Source organism: Rhincodon typus, chromosome 2, assembly GCF_021869965.1.
Source record: "Rhincodon typus isolate 14 chromosome 2, sRhiTyp1.1, whole genome shotgun sequence".
In the NCBI taxonomy this organism is placed as follows: Eukaryota; Metazoa; Chordata; class Chondrichthyes; order Orectolobiformes; family Rhincodontidae; genus Rhincodon; species Rhincodon typus.
This window is the reverse complement of record NC_063333.1, coordinates 67,731,473-67,757,947: the sequence shown is the minus strand read 5'-3', so window position 1 is coordinate 67,757,947 and position 26,475 is coordinate 67,731,473. Positions and strand designations below refer to the sequence as shown.

At 39.8% G+C, this 26,475-nt stretch overlaps 2 protein-coding genes across 2 annotated transcripts in view; one reads left to right on the top strand and one right to left on the bottom strand.

The window, feature by feature from the left end:
• Positions 1-26,475, bottom strand: part of LOC125485842 — a 121,428-nt gene extending 94,953 nt beyond the window's left edge. Inside the window, exons 1-5 of the mRNA XM_048610665.1 lie at positions 26,084-26,475; positions 21,446-21,550; positions 19,194-19,340; positions 3,006-3,191; positions 1,121-1,238 (exon numbers count right to left, since the gene is read on the bottom strand). The gene's annotated coding sequence lies outside the window, so the exon portion shown is untranslated. The remainder of the gene's footprint in view (positions 1-1,120; positions 1,239-3,005; positions 3,192-19,193; positions 19,341-21,445; positions 21,551-26,083) is intronic.
• chmp5b (charged multivesicular body protein 5b) lies at positions 6,743-18,184 on the top strand. Its single transcript, XM_048610690.1, has 7 exons — positions 6,743-7,001; positions 7,356-7,402; positions 7,498-7,591; positions 7,833-7,904; positions 10,821-10,929; positions 17,136-17,251; positions 17,732-18,184. The coding sequence occupies exons 1-7, from the start codon at positions 6,972-6,974 to the stop codon at positions 17,780-17,782; spliced, it is 519 nt and encodes a 172-aa protein (XP_048466647.1). The 5' UTR covers positions 6,743-6,971; the 3' UTR covers positions 17,783-18,184.

Genomic DNA, 26,475 nt, shown 5'->3' with positions numbered 1-26,475 from the left:
ACTTTTTTTCTGAAGAAGGGTCTAGGCCCGAAACGTCAGCTTTCCTGCTCCTCTGATGCTGCTTGGTCTGCTGTATTGATCCAGCTCTACACCTTGTTATATCAGCAGAGTTTTGAATTTGATACAGTTTATGGATAAAGGAGAATGAACAACCAGCTGGATGATCCTCTGGTCAAGTGATCTTTCAAATTTGAACTTTGTTGTTTTGCAACTGTTTCTAATGTCTTACCATTGTTCTATGATTTTTTTGAGCAACTTTGTACTTAAGATAAAGTTTATATATAAATAGAGAAACAAGGTCTGAAATATAGAACTAATCTTGAGTTGTGCACCATTCACCTGTATTTAGTAGGTTCAGTGTTTTCTATGAGTGAAGAAAATTTCAAGTGGATTAAAATGTGTTTTGCTAATTGTAAAAGTTTAGCTGTGAACCTACTTAAATCCATTGAGGTTGAAGTCAATCCGTTTACATTTCATTGTCCTTGTGTAAATGCTTCAACTAAAGCAGAAGAGAACATTTTGACTTGTCAGGAAGAAGGTAAAGCTGTTTTTTCTTGTGATGACCAAAATATGATAAAGCTCAGTAAACACTTCGATACATGAAGAATACGGTGAATTTTAAAGAGTAGCTGATTACTAAAACTAAAATCTTCTCTCTTATAGTCAGAGATACTGTATAGAAACAGACCCTTTGCTCTAACTAGTTGATGCCGACCAGGTATCCTAAATTGATCTAGTCCTATTTGCCAGCATTTGGCCCATATCCCTCCAAACCCTTCCTATTCATCTACCCATCCAGATGTCATTTAAATGTTGTAATTGTACCCGCCTCCTCCACTTCCTCTGGCTGCTTGTTCCATCCACGTACCACCCTCTGCATGAAAAAGGTTTTCCTTAGATCCCTTTTTAAATCTTTCCCCTCTCACCTTAAACCTTCACCCCACCCAAAAAAAATCCAACACCACCCAGTCTGAATTCTGGTCCAATAGTGATAGCTGATACAGTATGTAATTATAGACAAATGTATGCATTGGAGTTTTGAAGAAACCGGAAGAACTGGTTTTATTTATTGGGTCTAAATATTTCCTTTTCCTTTCCAGAAAACAATGACTATGCTTACTCTTGGCAATTTCAATGTCTTGTTTATCCAGTGTTTTCCATTCCAAAAAAGGGTTGCGTTTCTATTTGTTGTTTGGTTTCCAGAAAATGCTGGTAGCACTCAGTGGGTCAACAAGTATCTGTAGATGAAACAAAAGAACTTGTTAGTGCAGGACCCTATGTGAAACTATCATATTGCAGATTTAAAAAAAAAATGTACAAGACATACGAAGGAGCAAGAATGTGAATAAAATAAAATGATCAATAGAAAGTAGTTAAATGGAAAATGGAAAAGGACAGAAGTGATATTGCTGTCAGAGTAAGTGACATTTTGAGAATAACTGAAGACATTTACCAAACTTGAGCATGACTAGCAGAGGAAGTGGGTGATAATGCAAGAGAAAATAGTATGAGAAATGGAATAGGTGGAGAGAGTGAAGGAGGAGAGTAAGTCAATATCAAAGGTACAGTTTGCCCAAAGTCTGCCGATCCAAACCATAGCCTATACCCCAGAACCAAATGTGCCAAAACAAATCTTACTGAAGACAAATTAAATTGTTGCATGTAAAATATTCACTGAATGAATTTGAATAGTAAAGGAATTAAAAGTTAACTTTAAAAAGGGAAATTGGTTGGATTTTCTTAATACAGCATGATGTTATGAAATATGCTAATTGAGGCCGTTGAAACTGATGGATTTTTTTCCCTAGAGGGAAATTTATCAGTGGATGTGATAAAGCACCTTAGATGGTGAAATTCAAATTCAGCAAATTTTGGAATTAAAAGATAACTTAATATCAACCATGTATCCAGTTTTGATTGTTCATGCAATCTCGTTCACAAATGTCCTTTTTAAGGAAGTTAATCTGCTGTCCTTACCTAATCTGGCCTACATGTGACTCCAGATCACAGCAATGTAGTTGAAACTTAATTGCCCTCTGGGCAATTAGGGATAGGCAATAGGTTCCAGCTTAGCTGGTAATGCCCACATCCCATGACCAAATAAAAGAAAAATAGCTAAAGCTGAAAAATGTACAGGCTTGTTTCAGGCTTAATGGCCATTCTTGTTTATAAAAATGTAAATTTTGTTCATAATTTGGAGTACGTTTTAAATGTGTTTGTAGCACAAAAATCTGTTTCTGATTGACCCAGGGAGATCATAGGATTAACTATTCTGAATGAGTTACAGATGAAGAATTTTCATATCTGGTCAGTTATTATCTTGGAGATGTGAACCTGTATAACTGACAGTATAGAACTAGTCAAGATAATACCTAGATAGCTTTAGAAGTGGTTCACTTTCAGACTAATCAGGACATAATAATGACATTGAATAAAATAAATTGTCCTGGTTACTTTGGGTTGTGTTCCCAACTTGATAGTGATTAATTGTGGTTCAGGTAGGCGGCTCACCACTATCTTCTCAGGGAATCAGTAATTTCCAAATTCTATTGAATTTAAATTTTACCATCTGCCAAGGTATTTATCACATTCATTGACAATTTCCCCAATCTTTCTCTGACCTTGCAGTGATGCTCACTTCCTTTGTCACTGTTGTGGTGTAAATGTGATAGCCAATTTGTGCATGATTTCCCACATGGAGCAGTGAGATTACATGACCAGTTTTCTTGTTGTGATATTGGTTGATTGAATCATTGCCCAAGCTATAGAATCTCTTTTTCAAAATAGTGTGTTGGAATGCCACTTCAGCCTGGGAGGGCATATAGGTTGAACATTTCCTCAGAGGTCTGCATTTTCTGTAGTGCAGCTCCCCCTTGTAGATGTCTTCTCTTTGAGGTTTAGACCATTTTTACACTTGTGGATTATCATTCTGCATTTCCACCTCCCACCACCACCACTACCAAAACCACCACCTCTCCTGCCAAAAGACTGCTTTGTGCTATTACCTTGTTCACCGTACTCCTTTCAAAGAATGGAGGCATCCGACATCACGTGCAACAACGCTGAGCAAAACTTGCAGTCCTGCCACTTGAGGTTTTAACTGGACTTTTGTTCTGTTGTAACTTTTTCACTCTGAGATTTCCATTCTTCTTTAATTTTGCTACGTACTTGTTTCCCTTTATCTTCTATTTCTATGAAAGAACACAAAAAAGTACTTTTCAAGGCATCGTTAAGTTAACTAATATTAATTAATAATACAGTACAGACTCTTGACATATGTCATATTGTGCAAGTGCTGAACTCTGGAAATGCTCCTGGCCATTTCCCCATTCTTATGCAAATTCTTTCTCTCAGGTTGTTTGTCTTAAGCCACAGTACATAGAATCCTTTTCTGGGTCAGAAGCTCCAGGTTCAAATCTCACTCCAGGATTTGATGGCCAAGGAAGGAGCATTCGCAACTTGACTAAACAGATTATCAATTTACAAATCCTTTCAAATACACTATTGACAGGCAATAAACATGGGAGAAATTCATGGCTGTCCAGATGTTGGAAAGAAAATTGGATCCTCTACCATCACTGTTTGTAGTGCTGGACTAAAACGTGCATGCAAGATGCATGTTGCCAACAAAGTGGACTACTTGCATGTTAGGGAAGATGATTGGCTCAGTTTGCTGATGGCTGGTGTGCATTAGATTGATGCCAACAACATACCTGCCCAAAGAACTAAATAAAGAAGAATTTGTTCAGTTCCCTTTTGAGAGTTATTGAATCTGTATCCATCCTCCTTTCATGTAGTGCATTTATGATCATAACTTTGCTTTTTCAAAATCTTTCAAGATTTTGAACACTATTATCAAATCTGTTAACTTTCTCTACTCTGAAGAGAACAGCTGTAAGTTTCTGTGCAAGGTATGTTTTATTGAAGCACTAAAAGTGGGAGTAGGCCATTTGGCCAATAGAGCCCACTCTACCATTCAACATGATCATGCCTAGTCCGCTTATCTCATGGCACACTTCTGCGCTCTGTCCATATTCCTTGATGCTTTTAGTCTCTAGAAATCTCTTTTTTTTTTCTGAAACATATTCAATGAGTTGGCCTTCTGTAGTAGAGAATTCCACAGGTTTAGCACCTTCCTGACTGAAGCAATTCTGTTCATCTCTGACTGAAATAGTTTACCCATATCCTGAGACTGTAATCCCTTGCAATGAATATCCCAGGCCAAGAGAAAGACCATTCCTGCATCTACTTCGTCCAGCCCTAACAGAATTTTATACATTTTATTCATCTACATCCCCTGTGAATACAAGCCTAATTGACCTTTGATATTCCATAAAAATGGTTCAGTTACATAACTACTTGCTTTTCATCTGTGTCTAGCAATTAAAGATGCTGATCTTCATTCTTTCCATGCAGCAGTACCAGATTATTTATGCTGTCATGTGACTTCTGTTGAAGTGAATGTGACTCGCATTGAGATATTGTAATGTTCTTGGCTTCATTAAAAGCTAATCTATGGCAGCACAATTTGGGTGTAATAGTTATCTTAACTGGTTGCCAGGCAAATACATATTCCTGCTTGCTGGTGAAGTATGATACCTAACAACAATGGATGACCAATTTGAAGCTCTGTTTCTGTTAACTAAATAAATGTTGTTTGAGTCTTGTAAGCAGTTTTACCGTCAAACTGAATCTGAATGCTACACATATTGGTTCAGATTTAAGATATACTGCTACCATATCTGTACCACACGATTAGAAAATGTCCATACCATAAACACCCCACATGGCCTACACCTGATGGATTTGACAGAGGTAGCAACCCTGCTGTACCTAACTATTCTTTGCTGTGTGAACCCTTGTGTGTGATCTGACAGGTTAGCTATTATCTCTTCTTGACAAGTTGGCCAACCTGTCTGCATGCACTAGTCCAGTCAGTGGTGGTTCTCCTGCTCACATTCAACCCCAAGCGCTCACATGCCACCCTCACCTAGGTCTCCAAGTGACCTGCTGCTCCTTAGTAACTAAGTGCCCGCCCCCCCCCACCCAACAACCATTTGCTTTCGCAGGGGACAGTGCCGAGCCCCCACACAGCCTTTAGTCGGCACCCCATATCCCCTCCTTTCCCACAGCAGTGAAGAAGTCCCAGACCTTCCTCATATTGCCTATGCTGTTAATTGACAAGAACTGGTGATGTTCATCAATGCCTATGTAAAGCAATGATCGATGAAAGTTTGCAAACAGAAGATGTGGTGTTAAGATTCAGTGAATGAATGATGACATTGCAGATGATAAAGTACTTATAACAACTTGTAACTGAAGCAGTCCATGCACAAATGCAGCAAGACCTGGACAATATCCAACTTTGGGCTGAAAATTGGCAAGTAACATTTGTGCCACAGAATGGCAATGATCATATAGAACAAGAGAGAATCTAGTCATCACCCTTTGATATTCAATGGCATTACCATCCACCATCTACAAAGGTCAAGTCAGGAGTGTGGTGCAGTACTCTCCACTTGCATGGATGAATGCAGCTTCAACATTCAAGAAGGTTGGTGCCATCCAGGACAAAGCAACCCACTTATACCATGTCCACTAATATTCACACTCTCCATCACTGATGCTCAGTAGCAGCAGTTCTACAAGATGCACTGCAGAAATTCGCCAATGCTCTTTAGACAGCATCTTCCAAACCTACATCCACAACTATTGGTGGTTCAAGAATGCGGTGACTCCACAAAGGCATCTATGGCTAGACCAGGATTTTTTTTTTGCCCATCCGATGTCATCCACATCCCATGAAGGAATTTTAAAAATCACAAAAGATGATTACAAGAGGTATTGGATAAACTAGTATCAGCAGGTATGAACTATGGAATGAAAATGAATGTTGACGAAACCACACTCGGACGCTGGCCTGCAGGTAATGTTGGTGAACTAGTAATAGAGGCCCAGGCTAAACCTCTCGGGGCTTGCTAACTGGTGGCATTTAAATTCATTTAATAAATTTACAATTAAAAGTTAGTCTCCGTAATGGTGACCATAAAACCATTATCTATTGTCATAAAAACCCCTCTGGTTCACTAATGCCCTTCAGGGAAAGAAATCTGTTGCCTTCATCTGGTCTTTGTGTGACTGCAGACCCACATAGTGTTGATTCTTAGCCACTCTTTGGAACAGCCTAGCAAGTCACTCAGTTCAAGGGCAATTAATGCTGGCATCAATGGTAATGACCATGTCTCATAAAAGAATAAAACAACTCAACTTTAGAAAAAATGGTCCTGCTTGAGAGCCATGACTTTACTATACTCCCACCAACACTTGTCATACTGCACACATTATTGCAAACCCAATAAAGGTTCTCTTTTATCATCTTCCCATCCCCAATTCCCTTCTCCATCTCCCTTTATTCACCATCTAGTGACTTAGACCCACCACTAATGGAGAAATTGGCCACCCCGATGCCTGCACGGATGCTTTATCAAGGAAGCCACTAGCTCATTTCCCTCACCAAGGGAATAGCCAACTGTCTTTTTCAACTTCACTGCTAACTCCAACCCATGACCTGTGTAGCAACCCATTGTCATCCCTTTGTCCGTCGTCATCTATTTCTGTCCCATTTCCAACTATCCTTCATTCCACTCCTGTTTCTCACTCTTCTTGTCTCCTCTTTATCATCTTTTCTGATTCCTTGCCAACCTCCTGGTCCCTCATCTATTTTTATATCTCTTGGTGAGCTATGTACCAAAGGTGAGAGATTTCAGATATTTTCATCAATAGGTTATGTTAATGAAAGCTATTATTCTTTTTATGTTCTCGCTATCTCACCATGTCTCTCTCTGCTGTCAGTTCCAGTTGAAGGAAAAACAAAATTTTTTGATCTTTTTGTTCAGGTCGATGGCAGAGCCGAATCTATTGATAAGAAAATTTCTAGGCTTGATATCGAATTGGCAAAATACAAAGATCAAATGAAGAAAATGAGAGATGGTGCATCAAAGGTAATATTTTAAAAATATTCATAGTTGTAAAACATGAAGGGCAAAGCTGGCTTTCTGGTATATTTTTGTTCAGCTACATGGGATGAAAATCATTTATTTGGAATCATTTATAAATCGGGGAAATAACTATTCTTTACATGGAATTGCTGTCTTAAAACCAGAGCTAAGCAATGACAAGAGGAATTTTTTAAGACCTGAGAGGAAGGTATTCCTATTCAGGGTTTAGATAAAAGCACCACATGAGTCGTCTTTTTTAAGATTTGCTTTTAGGGGAGTTTTGACCATTCGTATGAACCTTTTGGACTTTTGATTACATTAGCAAAAAAAATACTCATTGCTGCTTTTGTTTTCTAGAATATGGTAAAGCAAAAGGCAATGCGCGTTTTGAAGCAAAAGAGAATGTGAGTTTTTTTTTAAACTATGGTCAATCTTAATTGTAGTGTACTCGATAATTTAAGCAATTAATATTTTGAATATATGTGGCATCCGTTGATAGGTATGAACAACAGAGAGACAATCTCATGCAGCAGTCGTTCAACATGGAACAAGCCAATTATACCATACAGACATTGAAAGACACAAAAACAACGGTAAAGCAAAATAGCATAACTGCAGTTCTAATGTGCCTATATAATGTAAAATATTTAATATGTATATATGATACATAATTAATACAGAAAAAATAAAAATGAGTGATAGCTTCAGTTTTATGGAGTAACACTGCAAATGCTCATTATATTTAAGAAACCTATTTTCGAAATACAGTAAATTATCCCAAACTAATTTCATTGAATTATGCAGGGTTGTGCTGATATCTGTTCTGTTCTGTAGGTGGATGCAATGAAAACTGGTGTCAAGGAAATGAAGAAAGCTTACAAACAAGTCAAGATTGATCAGATTGAGGTGAAGCACTATCCTATGTTCTGTGTTTAGTAACTGCTGTTACTGAAATAGATCAACTGACAAAGGGCAAGATAATTATTTTAGGACTTTGTAAAGGTATTAAGGCAGATTTTCTACATAAAATCTAATGTCCATATGAGACAGAGAAAGGATTATAGAGCTTCCTCCATCATACAGTGAAATCATGGCTGATCTGGATCTTATTTCTATCCACGTGCTTTGTCTCTATATCCTCAGCTATAGAAAAAAGTCTCTGACTTGAAATTATTGCTGAGGTAAATCTGTGCTTTTGTGGAAGAGAGTTCCAACAACTATCATCTTTTGCGTAAAGAAGTGTTTTCTGATTTCTGTCCCAAACAGCCTAGATTATCTTTATAGCTGATTCTTAATTATATTGATCAGTTGTATTTCTTCTTCTTCTCAGTTCCCACCATTTCTAAGCCAGATACATGATTTAAAAAAGACATGGAGGGCAAATTTTTTTGCACATAAGGTGGTTCATGTGCGGACTGAACTTACTGAGGAAGGGTGGATGTGCAGTTACAATGTTTAAAAGTCATTTGGACAAGTACATGAATAGAAAAGATTTGGAAGAATATGGGCCAGGAGCAGGCAGGTGGGACTAGTTTAGTTTGGGATTATGTTCAGCATAGACTGGCTGGACCAAAGGGTCTGTTTCCATGCTGTGTGACTCTATGATTCTATGATGCTACGCTTCATCAAGGAAGCAGCCAGTTGATTTATGTTCAAGTCTCTGCTTTCAGTGTTCCAGGCAGGCTGCTAGGGACACACGAGCTGCCTGGAACCAGACTCTTCTCAACAGTTGGTGATCCAGCATGCTGGCAGTTCCAATTTATTGGCTCTTCCTCTTATTTTCCTTAAGCAGTCTACAGACTGAGTCACCATCTCTCAAGTAATTCTTATGTAAGCAGTTACCCCAGCCATATTATTTACAGCACTCAGTGCAAGGTGGTATTCAAGAAGGAATATTGCACATGAACAAGGAGTAGGCCACTTGACTCTTCAAGACTACTCTGCCATTCAATAAAACTGTAGCTGATCTTATTTTTAACCCTACTGTACGTTCTTGCGTACCCCTGAAAATCTTTCAACCCTTTTTGTATTGAGCAATAAGACATACTGAACTTTGAAAAGTGTCCTATGGTTGTTAATATCTCTTGAGTTATTGAAACACAAAATTTGAGATTCTGGTTTAGTTTTATACAAAGAACACAACACCTGTGACAATGCTCATGGCGATGTTACACTGATTAATATGCAAATCTGGTTAAATCACAAACTTTTACACATCACAGAAGAGGGCCATTGGTCTTACCTTGCCTTTGCCACCCTTTTGAAAAGCAATCCAACTTAGGCAATTCTGCTGCATTTTTACTAATTCCCCCACAATTATTTCCCCTTCAATTATTCATTCATTTATTTTTAAAGGTTATTATTGAATATAATTACTCTACCCTTTCAGGCAGTACATTCTCAAAAATAGCAAGTTTTTCCTCATCTCGCATTTGACCTGAGCAAATGACAAAGAACAAGTATGTCCTCTGGCCTTCAACCATTAGAGACTTTTTTAAAATTTTTTTTATTCTATCACAACCTTTCATGATTTTGAACACCAAGTAAATTTATTGTCCTTGAATTACAGAAGACTAAGCTCAGCTTCTATTGTTTCTCCATGTAACTTGCAGCCCACACCTTTATACTATAAATTAAGTCAAGCAGAATAGCCTTCTATCTGTCTAATATTTGCAAACTTGTAGTCCTTTGACAAAATAGAACTCGAATATTGCTGAGAAAAAACACTTTTTAAAGCTTTTCAGCTTCCACTCACCAGAACACTTCACAATACCAATGTAAAAAGAAACAACACATCACGTATGAGAAGAGTACTGTCTACTTACAGTTTAAACATTTTGTTCATTGGTACTCTTGCAAAATGAGTGCAAGATGAACCCATTCCCAAAAAGTACTTTTTTAACAATTTGCACACTTAGTGATTTGTCTAGGTTGAATATGATATTAATTTATTTTTGAGTATAAAATTAGATGTTCACCAAATAGTCAGTTATGTGGTTAGCTTTTGAGTATTACAGTTGCTGTCTAAAATCAAATGCTGTGTCCACCATGATAAATCTCCACTTATGTAAGTAGCTAACCTAAGTTATAAATTTTGAACTTGCTTAGGTTCATATTTTCAGATTAAATCTAACTAAATTCATGGAAACGCATTCAAAGCTGTATCAATTGACAGAAAAGGCTTGGTGGTTTGTGACTAATTGTGAAGACCATTTTGTCATCAGTTGGTAGTTGTCCGAGTTCGTGACTGTCCTTCCCACCTTTTAAAGACAGTGGCAATGAGCCTAGGGGCGTGTTTCAAACAGTCCATGTTTGTTCTTTTATTGACTTTTTGTATAGTGCAGCTGCATCATTGTTTATGGGCTGTACTTGCTGACTCAAATTGGCTAATACAAAGGTTACCTCATCTGACTTTTGAGGGCATTTCCTAAATCAAGGTTCCCACCTAACTGCCTGTAGGTATTGAATTGTTCAATAAGAAACTTCAGAAGCTCTCAAGAATGTACAATACACATTTCATGGACTTATAATGGAAAATAAATTAAATTAAATTAAATTAAATTTTAATAAATTAAAAATTAAATTAAAATGCTTATGCTAATTTTCATTATTTGGTATCTATGCATGACAGACCTATCAATTAATCCATAAAAGAAGTGAGCATGAGAGATTGTTATTTGCATTGTATGTTTCCAGTGCTACATCAAAAAGCTACTATGGAGTTACTTGTTGCTAATTAGTGTAATACATTTTTACAAGAATGTTCATGCCGTGTAAGGGACACCAGCAACATTATGATTCATCCATTGTTGTTCGCCATAGAATATACAAGATCAACTGGAAGACATGATGGAAGAAGCAAATGATGTGCAGGAGGCCTTGAGTCGCAGTTATGGTACGCCAGAGATCGATGAGGATGATCTGGAAGCTGGTGAGAACAACATATACATAATTTATAACTACAAGTAAAGCAAGGCTAGAATTTCCCCTGGCAAAAAGAAGTTGGAACTTGATGTTGTAGCAGCACTTATTAGCTATGTACTGTGAGGAAAGATTCACAAAATTGAACTCTATATTTTATGTATTTGTATATTGTAATCCTGGGATTATTTTATGAAGAAAGGTTGAGCAGAATATATATATATAGAGGAGTTAAGGAGAGGTGATCTTGGGGAAGTGGAAAGTTCTTTATTATAAGAGGAAGGAAATATAAAAATAGGGACACTACATCTATAGTCTTGGTCCCCTTATTTGAAAAAAATATATAGAATTGCTTTAGAAACAGAACAGAAAAGGTTCGCTCAATTCTTGTGGTGAAAGCCTTATTTATGAAAGGTTGTACAAGTTAGATGCATACCTTTTTGAAGCTTAAAAGAAGGAGAGGTGATCTTTGCGACTAGGTTTAAAATCTTGAGGGTTAGGATGGAGATACCGAGAGGACATTTCCGATTGTAGGGGAGACAAACTAGAGAACGTAGTTTAAGAGATGAGGATAAATGTTTTGTATTGCTAGACTGTAGAATTCTGTTCCCTAGGAGGTAGCGAAGGCTGGGTCTTTCAATTCAGCTTGGAATAAATTTATAGATATTTGATTGACATGCGAGTTTAGTGGGTTATGTGGTGAAACTGTGACCACGACCAGATTTGCCGTGATCTTTTGAATGTTGGAACAGGCTTAAAAGGTCATGTAGCCTACTCCTACATCCCATGCCCCTATGTCACAAAATCAGTGCTTTCAAAATGTTGGCTACATGTGTCATAAGACCATTTTCATGCCAGTGTTGAATATGAGAACACAATTCATAATTTTGCTTAGAAAAGTATTAAAAGATATCTGTGGAAATAGGCCAATTATCTCAACTTAGGACGGTAACAGCACAAATTCCTCAGGGCCATGTCCAAGGCTTAACCATTTTCGACTACTGCATTATAGTCAGAAGTAGGGACATTTGTTGATGAAAACAATCTGTTCTCAGCTCTTGGAAAGGTGATGTAACCTATGCCCATGTGCAGCAAACTTGGACAGTGTTCAGGCTTGGACTGATAAGTGGCATGTACCACTCGTGTCACAAAACTACCTTGCATTGACATTCAGTAGTATTGCCAATCATGAATCCTACAACAGCATCTTTTTCAGTGTTGCCTTTGACCAGAAATATAACTCGACCAGCTACAAAAAAAAGCAAAATACTGCGGATACTGGAGATCTGAAATACATTCAGCAAGTGCTCCAGCACTGCCAGCATCTGTGAGAGAAACACCGGTACATCGATGACTGTATTGGTGCTACTTCCTGCTCTTGTGCAGAATTAGAAAATGTAATCAATTTTGCTTCCTTCTCTCATCTTCACTTGGTCCATCTCTGACTCTTTCCTTCCCTTCTTTGATTTCTTTCTTTCCATTTCTGGGGATAGGCTGTACACTAATATGCATTATAAATTCCTAGACACTGTAAGCTACCTCATCTTCACTTTCTCTCATCTTGCTTCCTGTAAGGACTCCATTCAGTTCTCTTTGATTCTGTCTCTTGCATCTGTTCCAGTTGTGCTTGCTTCCCCATGCAATTGCAGAAGCTGCAACACTTGCTCCTTGAACTCCTCCCTTTATACCATTGAAGACTCCATTTGCTTCTCCCATGTGAGACAGTGATTTTCTTCACTACTTTCAATCTGGTCTGCTGCATCTGCTGCTTACAGTGTGGTCTCGTAGTCCACAAGAATGATTCAGACCTTGTAGTTGCTTGCTGTTTTAATATACCAACTGGCTTGAAGTTTTTGAGAAGATTTGTAGCTAGGGTTGTGAATGAGGTTGCAGAATTGCTCGCCAAGCCGGTGTGTTTGGTTGCAAACGTTTTGTCACCCTGCTAGGTAACATAGTCAGTGTGCCTCCGGTGAAGCGTTGGTGTTCCGTCCTGCTTGTTATTTATATGCCTCGGTTTTCTGGGGTGGTTGGCATCCTTTCTGCTTCTGATTTTCAGCGATTTTGTATATCGGGTCCAGTTCGACATGTTTGTTAATGGAGTTCCAGTTGGAATTTCCATTACTGAAAAACAGAAGCGGAAGGGATGCCAACTTCACCAGCAAACCGAGGCATATAAATAATAAGGGGGACAGAACACCAACGCTTCACCGGAGGCACACTGACTATGTTACCTAGCAGGGTGGCAAAATGTTTGCAACCGAACACACTGGCTCAGCGAGCAAGTCTGCAACCTCCTACCATCTAGCTGTCATGCTCATCTTTGTCGTAGGCTTGTAGCAGTGTTCAGTGCAAGCTAGAGGAACAGCATCTCGTTTTCCATTCCACTTCATAGCCTTCTGAACACAACGTTGAGTTCAACAACTTCAGCTGTTGAAGGGGAGTTGATAGCCTAGTGGTATTATCACTAGACTACTAATCCAGGAACTCGGCTAATGTTTTGGGAACCTGGGTTTGAATCCCATGACAGATGGAATTTGAATTCAGTTTTAAAAAAAAAAAAAAAAAATCTGGAGTTGAAAATCTACTGATGACCATGAAACCATTGTAAATTGTTTGGGGGGAGGAAAAAAACCCATCTGGCTCACTAATGTCCTTCAGGGAAGGAAATATGCCATCTTCATGCGACTCCAGACTCTTAGCAATAGGGTTGACTCTCACCTGCTGTCTGAAGGTTGTATCAGTCAACTCGATTGTGTCAATTGCTACGAAGTCTTAAAGAAATGAAACCAGTTGGTCCATTTGGCATTGACCTAGGTACACAAAGTAACAATGACACTGCAAAGTCCTCCTTATTAACATATGAGGACTACCACCAAAATTGAGAGAGCTGTCTTTCAGACTAATTAAGCAACAGACATAGTCATGGGATCATACCCTACAGACAATGCCCCAGACACCACCAACACTATCCCTGGATATGTCTTGTCCCGCTGGCAGAAGTGGCAGCACAGTGGTATACAGTTGGGAGGAAATTACCCTAAAAGCCTTCAGCATTTACTCCGGACCCCATGAAGTCTCACGGCTTCAGGTTAAACATGGGCAATGAAACCTCCTGCTGATTACTATATTATCATCCTTTCCTGGTTGATAAATTAATACTCCTCCACGTTGAACAACATTTGGAGGAAGCTTTAAGGGTGGCAAAGGTGCTCAATGTACTCTGGGCAGGGGATTGCAATGTCCAAGAATAGCTTAACAACAGCACTACTGATTGAGCTGGTTGAGTGCTAAAGAACATAGCTGCTGGACTGGGTCTGTGGCAGCTGAGGCAACTATACGGAAAAATATACTTGACCTCATCCTTACCAATCGGATGCATCTGTCCATGACTGTATTGGTAAGAGTGACCATAGTCCTTTAGAGATGAAATTCTGCCTTCACATTGAGAATGCCCTCTGTTGTGTTTTGTGACTAAATGCGACAGACTTCAAATAGATCTAGCAACTGAAGACTGAGCGTGAGGTGCTGTGGAAGCTCTGCAGTCTTGCTACATACAGTCATGATTGGTGGTGGACAATTAAACAACTCTGAGGAGGCTCCACAAATATCCCCTTTCTTAACTGATAGAAGAGCCCAACAAGTTAGTGCAAAAGTAAAGGCTAAAGCATTTGCAGCAATCTTCAGTCAAAAGTGCAAAGCAGATGATCCACATCGGCCTCTTTCGTCCAGATGCCAATCTTAAGCCAATTTGATTAACTCCCATGTGATATCAAGAAACGGTTGGAGGCACTGGATATTACAAAAGTAATAGGCCCTGACAATATTCTGGCAATAGCACTGAACATATGTGCTCCAGAACTCACCGCTCCCCAGCCAGGCTGTTCCAGTACAGTTACAACACAGGCATCTACCCAAAAATGTGGAAAATTGCCCATTATAATCCTGTACACAGAAAGCAAGACAAATCCATCCTGGCCAGTTACTGCTCCATCAGTCTACTCTTGATCATTAGTAAGTGTTGGAAGGTATCATCATCACACTTGCTCAGCAACAACCTGCTTGGTGAAGCCAGAGCCACTGAGTTCCTGACCTCATTACAGCCTTGGTTCAAACATGGATAAAAGAGATGAATTCCATTGGTGAGGAGAGAGTGACAGCCCTTGATATCAAGGCAGCGTTTGACCCAGTGTGACATCAAGGAGCCCTAGCAAAACTGGAATCAATGGGTATCAGGGGGCAAATTATCTGCTGGTTGCAGTCATACCTGGCACATAAAGTTGTGGTTGTTGGTCAGTCATCTCCGCTCCAGGATGTCTCTGCAGGTGTTCCTCTGGGTAGTGCCCTTGGCCTAACCATCTTCAGCTGCTTCATCAATGACCTTCTCTCCATCAAAAGATCGGAAGAGGGGATGTTTGCCAATGATTGGTGTTGAACATCACACATTCTCAACTCCTCAGAAACTGAAGCAGGCCATGTCCAACTGCAGCGAGATTTGGACAATATCCAGGCTTGGGCTTACAAGTGGCAAGCAATATTCATGCCAGGCAATGCCATCTCCAGAGATGATCTAACCACTGACCTTAATGTTCATTGGTGTTACTACTACTGAATCCTCCACCATCAATATCCTGAGGGTTACCATTGACCAGAAACACAATTGGGCTTGCCATATAAATACATTGGGTCACAAGAGCAGGTCGGAGGCTAGGAATACTGTGGCGAGTAACTCGCTACCTGACTCCCCAAAGCTTGTCCACCATATACAAAGCACAGGTCAGGTTTCATATTCCATGGCAAGTACCTAACTGCTTGCTCTGCAATGCTTTTCCATCATCTCTAAGACAAGTCAGTAATGTGATGAAATGCTGTCCATGCCTGGATGAGTATTGCTGTAACATTAAGAAGCCAGACGTTGCATAACAAAGAGCCTACTTGACTGACACCTGCCATCACTGTAGACGTTCATTTCCTTACCACTCTCTGCTATGTACCATCTATAAAATGTAATGTCGCACTTTACCAAAGTTTCTTAAATTGCACCTTCCAAACCAATGACCTCCAAGACTAGAACTGGGATTCCCAAACAATGGGTTGCAATTCCCAGTGGAGTTTTGAGATGGATTTTGGGATTGCAATTTGCAAGGCAGCAATAGCTCGTGTAGAGCTCGGACTGAATGCTAACAGTTGCAAGACCCCTTTTAAATCCTCTTTTTTTTTAAAGGTGGTGAACATGAACTAACTGACCAATCCTTGAGGACTGTGAAAAAGCCAGTGAAAGGATTTTTGTTTCTCTTAAATAAAAACATGCAGTTTAAACACATGCCTCCACACTCCACCTCACTCACCTTCTCAACCTTTGCTCTTGTAAGTCTCTCTTTCTGCCTCTTTACTTTCGCAAATCTTTCTCTTTTGCTGTAGTAAATCTTTCCTCTTTCCATTCACTTTTTGCAGGTCTCCAATACTGCCCTCATTCAGGGGTCATTAGCAATTTTAAAGTATCAAAGTAGGAGAAACTGTTTGGAAAGCTTTGGCCTAGAATGTCATAAGCAGAAAATGCATGGGAATGCTGTCACCTTGGAGTTCCCTTCCAAGTTTCATCCTGACTTGATGAACGTGATTCTGTGCCTTCACTATCACTGGGTCAAAATCCTTGAACGTCCTCCCTAACTGCACTGTCCGAGTATCTTCGTTACACACAAGCTGATTCAAGAAGGCGACTTGCCAGCACCTTAATGGCAGTTGGAGATGGACAACAAATGCTCTTCTGCCACATCCCATGAATGAATGAAAGAAAATGCAGACATAATGAACAACTTGCTCAGTTCATTTGGTAGGCTTATTCCTGAGACTATGCTGTTAAAAGTAAATTCTCCTAAATCCTCTAGGAGGGAAGAGACTTAAATGATGCTTCTTGCAAATGATTTTAGTTGACTGTTTTATTTTAAGTTGCAGTCCTTTTTGCGCATTGTATCTTTATAGAGGTGTTTTGTTCCTTGATCCCACCCTTGGCTAGTTCAAAGTCATTTTGCCCAGTTGTGTGTCTCAGAATAGAAGCAAAATCAGTCCCTGAGCCATGATGGGGTGCTTGTGTTTTTCAAGCAATTTGTTGCAAAGTTTTGTAGAAAAGCATTTGGATGCTTACATCAGCCAAAGAATAGATGAAAGTAAGGAAATATGCATTTAATAACACTATTCTATCTTTTTTAATACTTTCAGAACTGGATGCATTGGGTGATGAGCTTCTAGCTGATGAAGATTCATCTTATCTAGATGATGCTGCATCTGCACCATCTATTCCTGAAGGTGTTCCCACTGACGCAAAAACCAACAAGGTATATTTATAGTAGCTATCACAGAATGTTATCGTGAAACTTGTTCTCTTTCAGATCTGTGAATTTGTAGTAGTAGGTATGTTGGACTGAACATAGTAACAGCTGCTGTTTTCTAGTGTTGTGAGTCTGTCCAATACTTGATATGTTAGCACCATTGATCCTTATTTACAGATGTTATTGCACCTGATCCCATCAACCAACACAATACTGTTGTAAAAGCTACCTGCTTCAGATTTTGTGGTGAACAGTGACGTATTTCGGTGCAATAAGAACACTTAACTTCATGCAAGGTGCAGTACCTGTACCTTTTGAGTAATCATTCATTCATTGACATCTCCCACTTTGCCATCTGAAGGTTGCATTTAATACTGATAATCTTTAAGGCCAGTTCTGTATCTTCATAAACAGTATTTAAAATTGTCAGCAGGAAAGATTAATTTTAAGTTAACAACCAATACTAAGACTTGTTTGTCTTTTCAGGATGGCGTATTGGTGGACGAATTTGGCCTGCCTCAGATTCCTGCTACTTAACACAAGCTGCTTTCAAGCAAATTTGTAATTAAACATTTTTATATGTATATTGTTATTTGCAAAGAATATATTCCAAAATCAAAACCTGGGCTTCTCATGATCTTGGTCACTACGTTATGGAATTGTGCTCGAGAGAATTGCACATGTAGACACCTTAATGATTTTTGCAGGTGGGCTTTTAAGTTGCCATTTAATACCTTTAAATAATGTGCAAGAAATGCCTTGTAGAATCTTGACTTACAATATGCCCCTTACAGATTTACAATGATTAATTGCATTCATCTAATATTTTAATCTGCAATGATTCCAAGCATGGTAATACAGAAAGTAGGTTTGTGGAAAACTTTATGGGATTCAGTTAAACTGCTGTATATTAATAAACTTACTGCTCAGACAGGCCAACTCTGTAAATCTCTTTTTCTTATTATTGCAATGAGTAATTTTCACATGATTAGAGTCTATTTGAAATCCACTTCTTTGTAACGTAACTTTTTTGTTGAATTTTAAAAAAAGCTTGATACGTAAATTGAAAATTAAATTTGTATGGTTGAAATAAATGCCTTTACCATTAAGCTACAGGTTGGAAACTAGCCCAAATGGGTATATTGATAGTCCTCTATCTGTGATTTTATGTGAAATTAGCTTTGCCAGTAGCTATCTAGTTCGCAATAAGAACACATTGACAGTCATGTTTTTCATAACAATTGTGGAATGTTACAGCACAATTCACACCCTTCACTAATCATGCACATAGCATCAGTGTGTACCATCTGCAACATGCACTCCTTGAACAGCTCCTTCCAAACTCATGATCCGCCCCGGTCAGCAGGTACCTGGAAACACCACCACCTGCAAGTTCCACATATCCCCATTTCTTCACTAATGCTGGGTGAAAATCCTGGAATTCCTTTCTTAACAGCATGGTCAGTGTTCCTGTGCCCCAAGGACTGCAGCAGTTCAACAAGGCAGCACACAACCACCACATTTTCCAGGACAATTTTGTATGGGAAATTAAATGCTGGTCCAGTCAGCAACTCCTACATACTCTTGAGTGAATAAAAAATTACAGGGGCATCAGATCAAAGTTTATTCATCTCATGAGTCACTAGTTTGATTTGATAATCATGTTTGCTGTCCACACCCTATGTATTCCTGTTTGTGATGAAGGGACTTCTGAAACAACACAAAAGATCACAAAAGCTCCAGCAGAAAGTGTTTTTGAACACTTAACTCTTAAAATGCCATAACCTCTTGTACTGCTTCAATAAATCTGCCCAGATTCTGCTATTATTTCGGTTGGAAATCGTATGAAATACCACGATATAACATTTTTCTAATTAGTTGAATTTGCTATGAGCCCTTTTTTTTAAAATTTCGGATTCTTCTATCTTTGTTTAGACTGTGCTCTTACTTTTTTCTTTTTTGCTGATTTCTTTTTTGCTGATTTCTTTTTGGAAGGAGGACTTTCGTTCTTTGATTTTTCCGTGCTCTTTTCCTTTTCTTTGCCGGATGTGTTAACTTTTGGTCCAACTTCAACCAGCTGGCCCTGGCATTTCCACTATGAAACAGATTAAGAAAATTTTATGGTTAAACTGTGGTTCTTTGAAAAGAATTACTGAAACTGTAGCTGGAAAGTATTTGTATTTTATTTTCTTGTCTCCCCTCCTACTTTGAATAGAAGCATCTCCCATACTTCAGAACCAATTTATCTTGAAGCAGAAGTTGGAGATGTGGGAGTCAAAATTAAACATGAGTTGTGTATATGGATGACATTTCACTGCATGGACCTCATTTACATTAGTTAGCCTGCAAGAATAATGTCCTTGGATCAGAAAAGGCCAGGAGGTACAAACCTGGTGTGAGGTTACAAACAAAGTTTTGACCTTTCCATCTGATGGGAGTGGTGTAGATGTTGAGCTAAGATGAGAATTGGTGAGTTCCCCATTTGCTTTCACCCCTGCCACTTTTTGACTGAATTTAGTTACATAGGCACATGCTCCTTTGGGATATATGACCAATTTAAGTGTCATGACTCAACTTCATCTGCATCTTGAGAGGCACAGACCATTTTAAGAACTGGCTGCATCCAGGATCCCGGCCAATTACCACATCGTCAGTCTACTTTCAAACATTAATGTTGGAGGTAGATCTAAAACTCCAGAGATGAGGTGAGAGTTATTGCTTTGACATCAAGGTAGCATTTGAGAGGGTGTGGCATCGAGAAGCCCTGCAAAATTAGAGTTGACAGGAATCGGTGGTGGCGGGGTGGGGGGAAGTCTTGGCTGGTTAGTCGTACCTGACACAAAGGAAGATGGTTATGTTTGGGGATCAATAATGTCAGCCCCAGGACATCATTACAGGAGTTCCATACGGATCCTAGACCTAAACGTCTTTTGCTACTTCATTAGTAACCTTCCTTTCGTTTATAGGTCAGAAGTGGGGATGTTGTGATAATTGCACAATGTGCAGCACCATTTGTGAAACCTCAGATGCTGATGTAGTTTGTGTCCCTATTCAGTACGATCTGTTCAACATCCAAGGCTAAGAAACACAAGTAATATTCATCCCACACAAGTGCTAGCCGATGACCATCTCCAACAAGAAAGAATCTAACCATCACCCATGCCGTTCGATGGCATTATCATCGCTGAATCCCTATTGTCAATGTCTTCGGGTTTACCATTGACCAGAAACTGAATTGAGCTGGCCCTGTAAGTTCTGTTGCTATGAGAATTCGTCAGAGGCTAGGAATTGTGTAGTGAGTAACTCACCTCCTGTCTTCTCAATGTCTGTCTACCAGCTACAAAGCACGAATCAGGAGTATGATGGAATATTTCCCACTGGATGAGTGCAGCTTAAACAACAATCAAGAAGCTTGATACTATTCAGGACAAAGTAGTCCCAACTGCTATCTCATGCACCATCTTCAACATTTACTCCCTTTACCACCAATGCACTGTGGCAGCTGTGTGTACCATCTAGTGCAGTAATTCACCAAAGCTCCTCCAACAGCACCTTCCAAATCCATGAGTTCTACCATAACGAAGAACAAAAATACTGATATTACCAGCCCTGCAAGTTCACATCCATGCTACTCACCATTGTTATTTCACTGTCACTGAGTCAAAATCAACTCCCTTCATACAGCACTGTGGATCTCTCTACATGCCAGACTGCAGCAGTTCAAAAATGTCAAAGCTCACCACTGCCTTCTCCAGAGCAATTGGGGATGGGGCATTATACTGGCCTAGCTGTATCCTATGAACAAATAGAAAAGACAAGAAAACACAGGTGCCCAAAATACATGGTGACTATCAGTGATTCTAAGTGACCTAACTGGAACTTTTTTTTAATACTCGTTCATGGGAACATATAGATAATGCAATTACTCCTCTTTTGACAACAGCATTGCACTAAATGCTGGGTGAGAACCAATCATTTTGATACATGCAGTGAAAGATGGGCTCCACGGATGGGAAACCCATTCACAAATATCTACACTGTAATACAAAGGAAACACTGCAAGCCACATTGATACCAACATATTTATTGCCTGTTGTCAGATAAAACTATATTGCTACTTTAAATTGGGCCCATGTTAGGAGATGGAATATTTACTTGTAGTTGTGCTGGAATTGTCAGTTATATTTGAGTCTTTCTCACCTGGAAGCATACTTGGCATTTATCTGGTGATGACATGGTGCCAATAAAATCTCCCCTACCACATTCCTTACAGTAACGGGTCCCACACCATCGACACATATAGACCTGAATGAGAAGAAAAACATGTGACACTGTACATAAGACACAATTTCTACAAAATACATAATAGACATTAGTATCAAATAAAATTCATTTTCGCATTCTACAACAGACTGAGTTAACATTCATGAATTATTACCAGTTCCAATGTTCCATACTGTACAACAATCATTTTGCTTTCCCCAAATGTGGTTTTTAAGATTATCAAGCATGGAGCCAGAGGAAGTGGGTATGGTCCTTAATGAATACTTGGCATTGGTATTTACAAAGGAGAAGGACATGGTGGGTAGTGAGTCTTGGGATGGGTATGTTGCTATTTTAGAGGATGTCAAATATAAAAAAAGATGTTGGGTATTTTGAAAAGCATGAGTAGACAAGTTCCCAGGACCTGATGGGTCCCAGAATGTGGATGGAGGCAAAGGAAGAAATTACTGTGGCCTTGTACAAAATCTTTATTTCCCTTTCAGTCACAGGAAGGGTCCCAGAGGACTGGAGAATAGCCAACATTGTTCCTTTGTTTAAGCAAGGCAACAGGAATGATCTGGGAAATTACAGGCCAGCGAGCCTTGCGTCAATGGTAGGGAAATTATTGGAAAACATTCTTCAAGGTTGGATTTACTGACATTTGGAAAAAAGTGGACTTATTAGCAAATAGGCTGCATGCCTTTGTGCAGGGAAGTTCATGCCTCAGAAATCTGATTTGAGTTTTTTGAGGAAGTGATAAAGATGATTGATGCGGGCTGGGTGGTAGATGTTGTCCATATGGACTTTAGTAAGACCTTTGACAAAGTCCCTCATGGCAGACTGATAACAAAGGTGAAGTCACATGGATCCATGGTGGGATGGTAAGATGGACACAGAACTGGCTTGGTCATAGAAGACAAACAGTAACAGTAGAAGGGTGCTTTTCTGACTGGAGATCTGTGACCAGTGGTGTTCCACAGGCATCAGTGCTGGGACCCCTGCTGTTTGTAACATGTATAAATGATGTGGAGGAAAATGTAAATGGTCTGATTAGTTGCAGACAACACAAAGATTGGGGAGCTATGGATTGCGAGGAGGATTGCCAGAGGATACAGCAAGGTATAGATAAGCTGGAGACTTGGGTGGAGAAATTGCAGATGACATTTAATCTGGACAAATATGAGGTGATGTATTTTGGAACTTCTAATGCAGGAGGGAAGTATACATAAATGGCAGAGTACTAGCTACATCAATATACAGGGGGATCTAGGCACACAGGTCCACAGTTCCCTGAAAGTGGCAACACAAGTGGATAAGTTGGTCAAGAAGACATATGGCATGTTTGCCTTCATCAGTCAGGGCATAGAGTATAAAAATTGGCATGTCATATTGCAGCTGTATAGCACTTTATTTCCAACACATTTGGAATATTATGTACAATTTTAGTCACCACACTACCAAAAGAATGTGAAGTAATTGGAGAGGATGCAGGAACGGTTTACTAGGATGTTGCCTGGTTTGGAGGATATTAGCGATGAGGACAGATTGGACAAACTTGATTTATTTTCATGTCAACATCGAATAATGAAGGACTACCTGAAAGAAGTTTAAAAAATTATGAGAGGTTTGGACAGAATGGATTGTTAGAGTCTTTTTCCCCCAGGGTAGAAATGCCAATTACCAGGGGACATAGGTTTGAGGTAAAAAGGGATAAGTTTAAAGGAGATGTGAGAGGCAATGTACACAGAGGTTGGTAAATACCTGGAATGCGCTGCCAGAGGAGGTAGCCTAGGCAGATACAATAGCAATGTTTCAGAGGCATCTTGAAAAATGAACGAACAGGCAGGGAATAGAGGGATGCGGACTGCCTAGGGGCAAAAGTTTTGAGTTTAGAAAGGCATTGTGTCTGTGCAGTCTTGGTGGGCCGAAGGGCCTGTTTCTGTGCTGTACTGTTTTTTGTTCTTTATTAACTGCTACTTTATCCATCATGTATAAAAGTCTTAATTATTTTCAAAATCTCAAAGATTATTATCTGTCTACTCCCATAACGTCACACCAAATACTGCCCCCCACCTCTCTCTCTCTCCCTCCATCAATAATGTAGAGAAATATTTCCCTCTTTGACATATAGTATTTTCAGGTTCCTATCTATATCTCAGCCCATATGGTACAGGTCTATTAACTCCTCTCATTCCATTAGAGATGATTACTTTCTTTCATGTCATACTGTATGGAACTGCGACCCTATCAAGTTCATAGGGCACAGAACCATTACACTTTCACATGTGAGGTACACCGGACTATTACCCTCTCTCAGTTTGTCATGAATGGGACCATTTCCGTCAGTCTATTTGTGCAGGCGTTCAGCCTCTCATTCCATAGTTTATTAAACCATCATTCTCTTTTCTGTAGTGTATTATACTATTAATCCTTCACAGTTATAGAATCACTGTAATTTTCATGCACATGAAGGCTATTTGATTCATAATATTTCTATCAGTGATATCTCCCGTCATTCTAGCTTTCCTAATCCAACTCTGCTTTTTCTCTTCACTATTTAGCCTCATCAATTATTATCCAATTCATTAATTATGATCATTGACTGATCCATAGAATCCCTACAGTGTGGAAATAGGCCATTGGGCCCAACAAGTGACTATCTAAAGAGCAGCCCAACCAGACTCACCTCCCTACCCTATCCCTGTAACCCTGCATTTCCCATGGCTAATCCACCTAACCTACACATCCCTGAACACTATGGGCAATTTAGCATGGCCAATCCACCTAGCCTGCACATCTGTGGGAGGAAACCGAGCACCCGGAGGAAACTTAGGCAGATAAGGAGATAACATACAAACTCCACACAGTCGACCGAGGGTGGGATTGAACCAGGGTCCCTGTGCTGTGAGGCAGCAGTGCTAACCACTGAGCCACCGTGATCTTCAATAATCATACTGAATGCACTCTAATCACTTTTAGTCCTATGTTTATATCCGTGCCTTGTTACAAATCTACCAATCAGTGAATATACTGTTTGATATATGCCCTTTGAAGCTTCATCAAAACATTGAAAAACACTTCTACTTGATTCTTACTAACAATCTTGGCACCAGTGAATACTTTCCCAGGTTTCCATGTCTCGAATTAAAGTGTATAGAAATATAGAAGATAGGAGCAGGAGGAGGCCATTTGGCCCTATGAGCCTGCTCTGCCATTCATCACAATGATAGCTGATCATCCAACTCAATAGCCTAATCCTGCTTTCTCCCCATAACGTTTGATCCCATCTGGCCCCAGTGCTATATCTAGTCACTTCTTGAATACAACTACTTCCTGAGTTAATGAATTCCACAGGCTCACCATTCTTTGAGTGAAGAAATGTCTCCTCATCTCCGTCCTAAATGGACTACCCGAATCCTCAGACTGTGACCCCTCCCACCATCGGGAATATCCTCCCTGCATCTCCCCTGTCAGGTCCTGTTAGAATTTTATAAGTCTCTATGAGACTCCCCCCTCATTTGTCTGAACTCCAGTGAAAACAATCCTAACCTAGTCAATCTCTCCTCATGTCAGTCCCGCTATCCCCAGAATCAGCCTGGTAAATCTTCGCTGCACTCCCTCAAGAGCAAGAGCATCTTTCCTCAGAAAAGGGGACCAAAACTGCACACAATTTTCCAGGTGTGGTCTCACCAAGGCCCTGTATAACTGCAACAACACATCTCTGCTCCTGTACTCAAAACCTCTCGCAATGAAGGCCAACATACCATTTACCTTCTTTACCACCTGCTGCACCTGCATGCTTACCTTCTGTGACTGGTCCACAAGGACACCCAGGTCCCACTGCACACTGCCCTCTCCCAATTTACAGCCATTCGGGTAGTAATCTGCCTTCTTGTTTTTGCTTCCGAAGTGAATAACCTCAACTTTATCCAAATTATACTGCATCTGCCATTGATTTGCCCACTCACTCAATCTTCGAGATCATGCTGAAGGATATCCTCATCCTCATCACAGTTCACCGTGCCAATTTGGTATCATCTGCAAACTTTGAGATGTTACATTTTGTTCCCTCATCCAAATCATTAATATATATTGTGAATAGTTGGGGTCCCAGCACTGATCCCTGTGGCACCACACTAGTTACTCTCAGTTCCGTTCTCTCCCTTGTAAATCTGTGGTTGGGTAATGTTCCCTATCTCCAACATTCCTACTGCACTGAGATGCTCAAAATGTCCTCTGCGCTACAATTATACATTCAGCGCCACGTTTTTTCTATGATTTTGCATCGAACATCTCTCCTATATTATTAAAAGTAATCTAATTTTCTCTTGCGGGGTTTATTAATCCCTTCTCTTCAACCGTGTACAGAATTAATAACCCTCTCCTGTAGCATATATGCTCCTCATTCCATTAGCAGTATATTACCCCTTTCCCTATACTGTGTACAATTCTTACACACGGCTATCATCCTGTCACTTCCTTCAGATTTTAAACCATTACAGAAACGAGCACTCTCTTGTATTTGTCTTCCTGGTGAGTACTGCCCGGTGTAAAGCCATATTAAAACGGGATTACCGTGTTGACTTCAGTGCAGCCCCAGCGGCACATATGGCCTGCAGCGTCGGTGAATGGCGAGTGGAGAATGGGCCAGCGGTAGCCTGGGACCCCGGCAGCCAGCTCAATGTTCAACCGCGTTTCCTCTGCTTTGTGAAGCCGCTTGTAGCTGGCGGCTGACTTTCTCTCGCCCTGACCATCACAATCTGTTACGTTACATACCTACATGGTAGCTGTTAGTTTTGAAAGTCTTGGTAATTGAATATATATATATATGTGTGTGTGTGTGTGTGGGAGCTGCAGTGTGATCTCTCTGCTGTATCAGCGCAGATCTATCTCTTCATTCTTTTAGTAAAGTCAGAAACTTCCAGCCAGTGATAGTAGGAACTGCAGATGCTGGAGAATCCGAGACA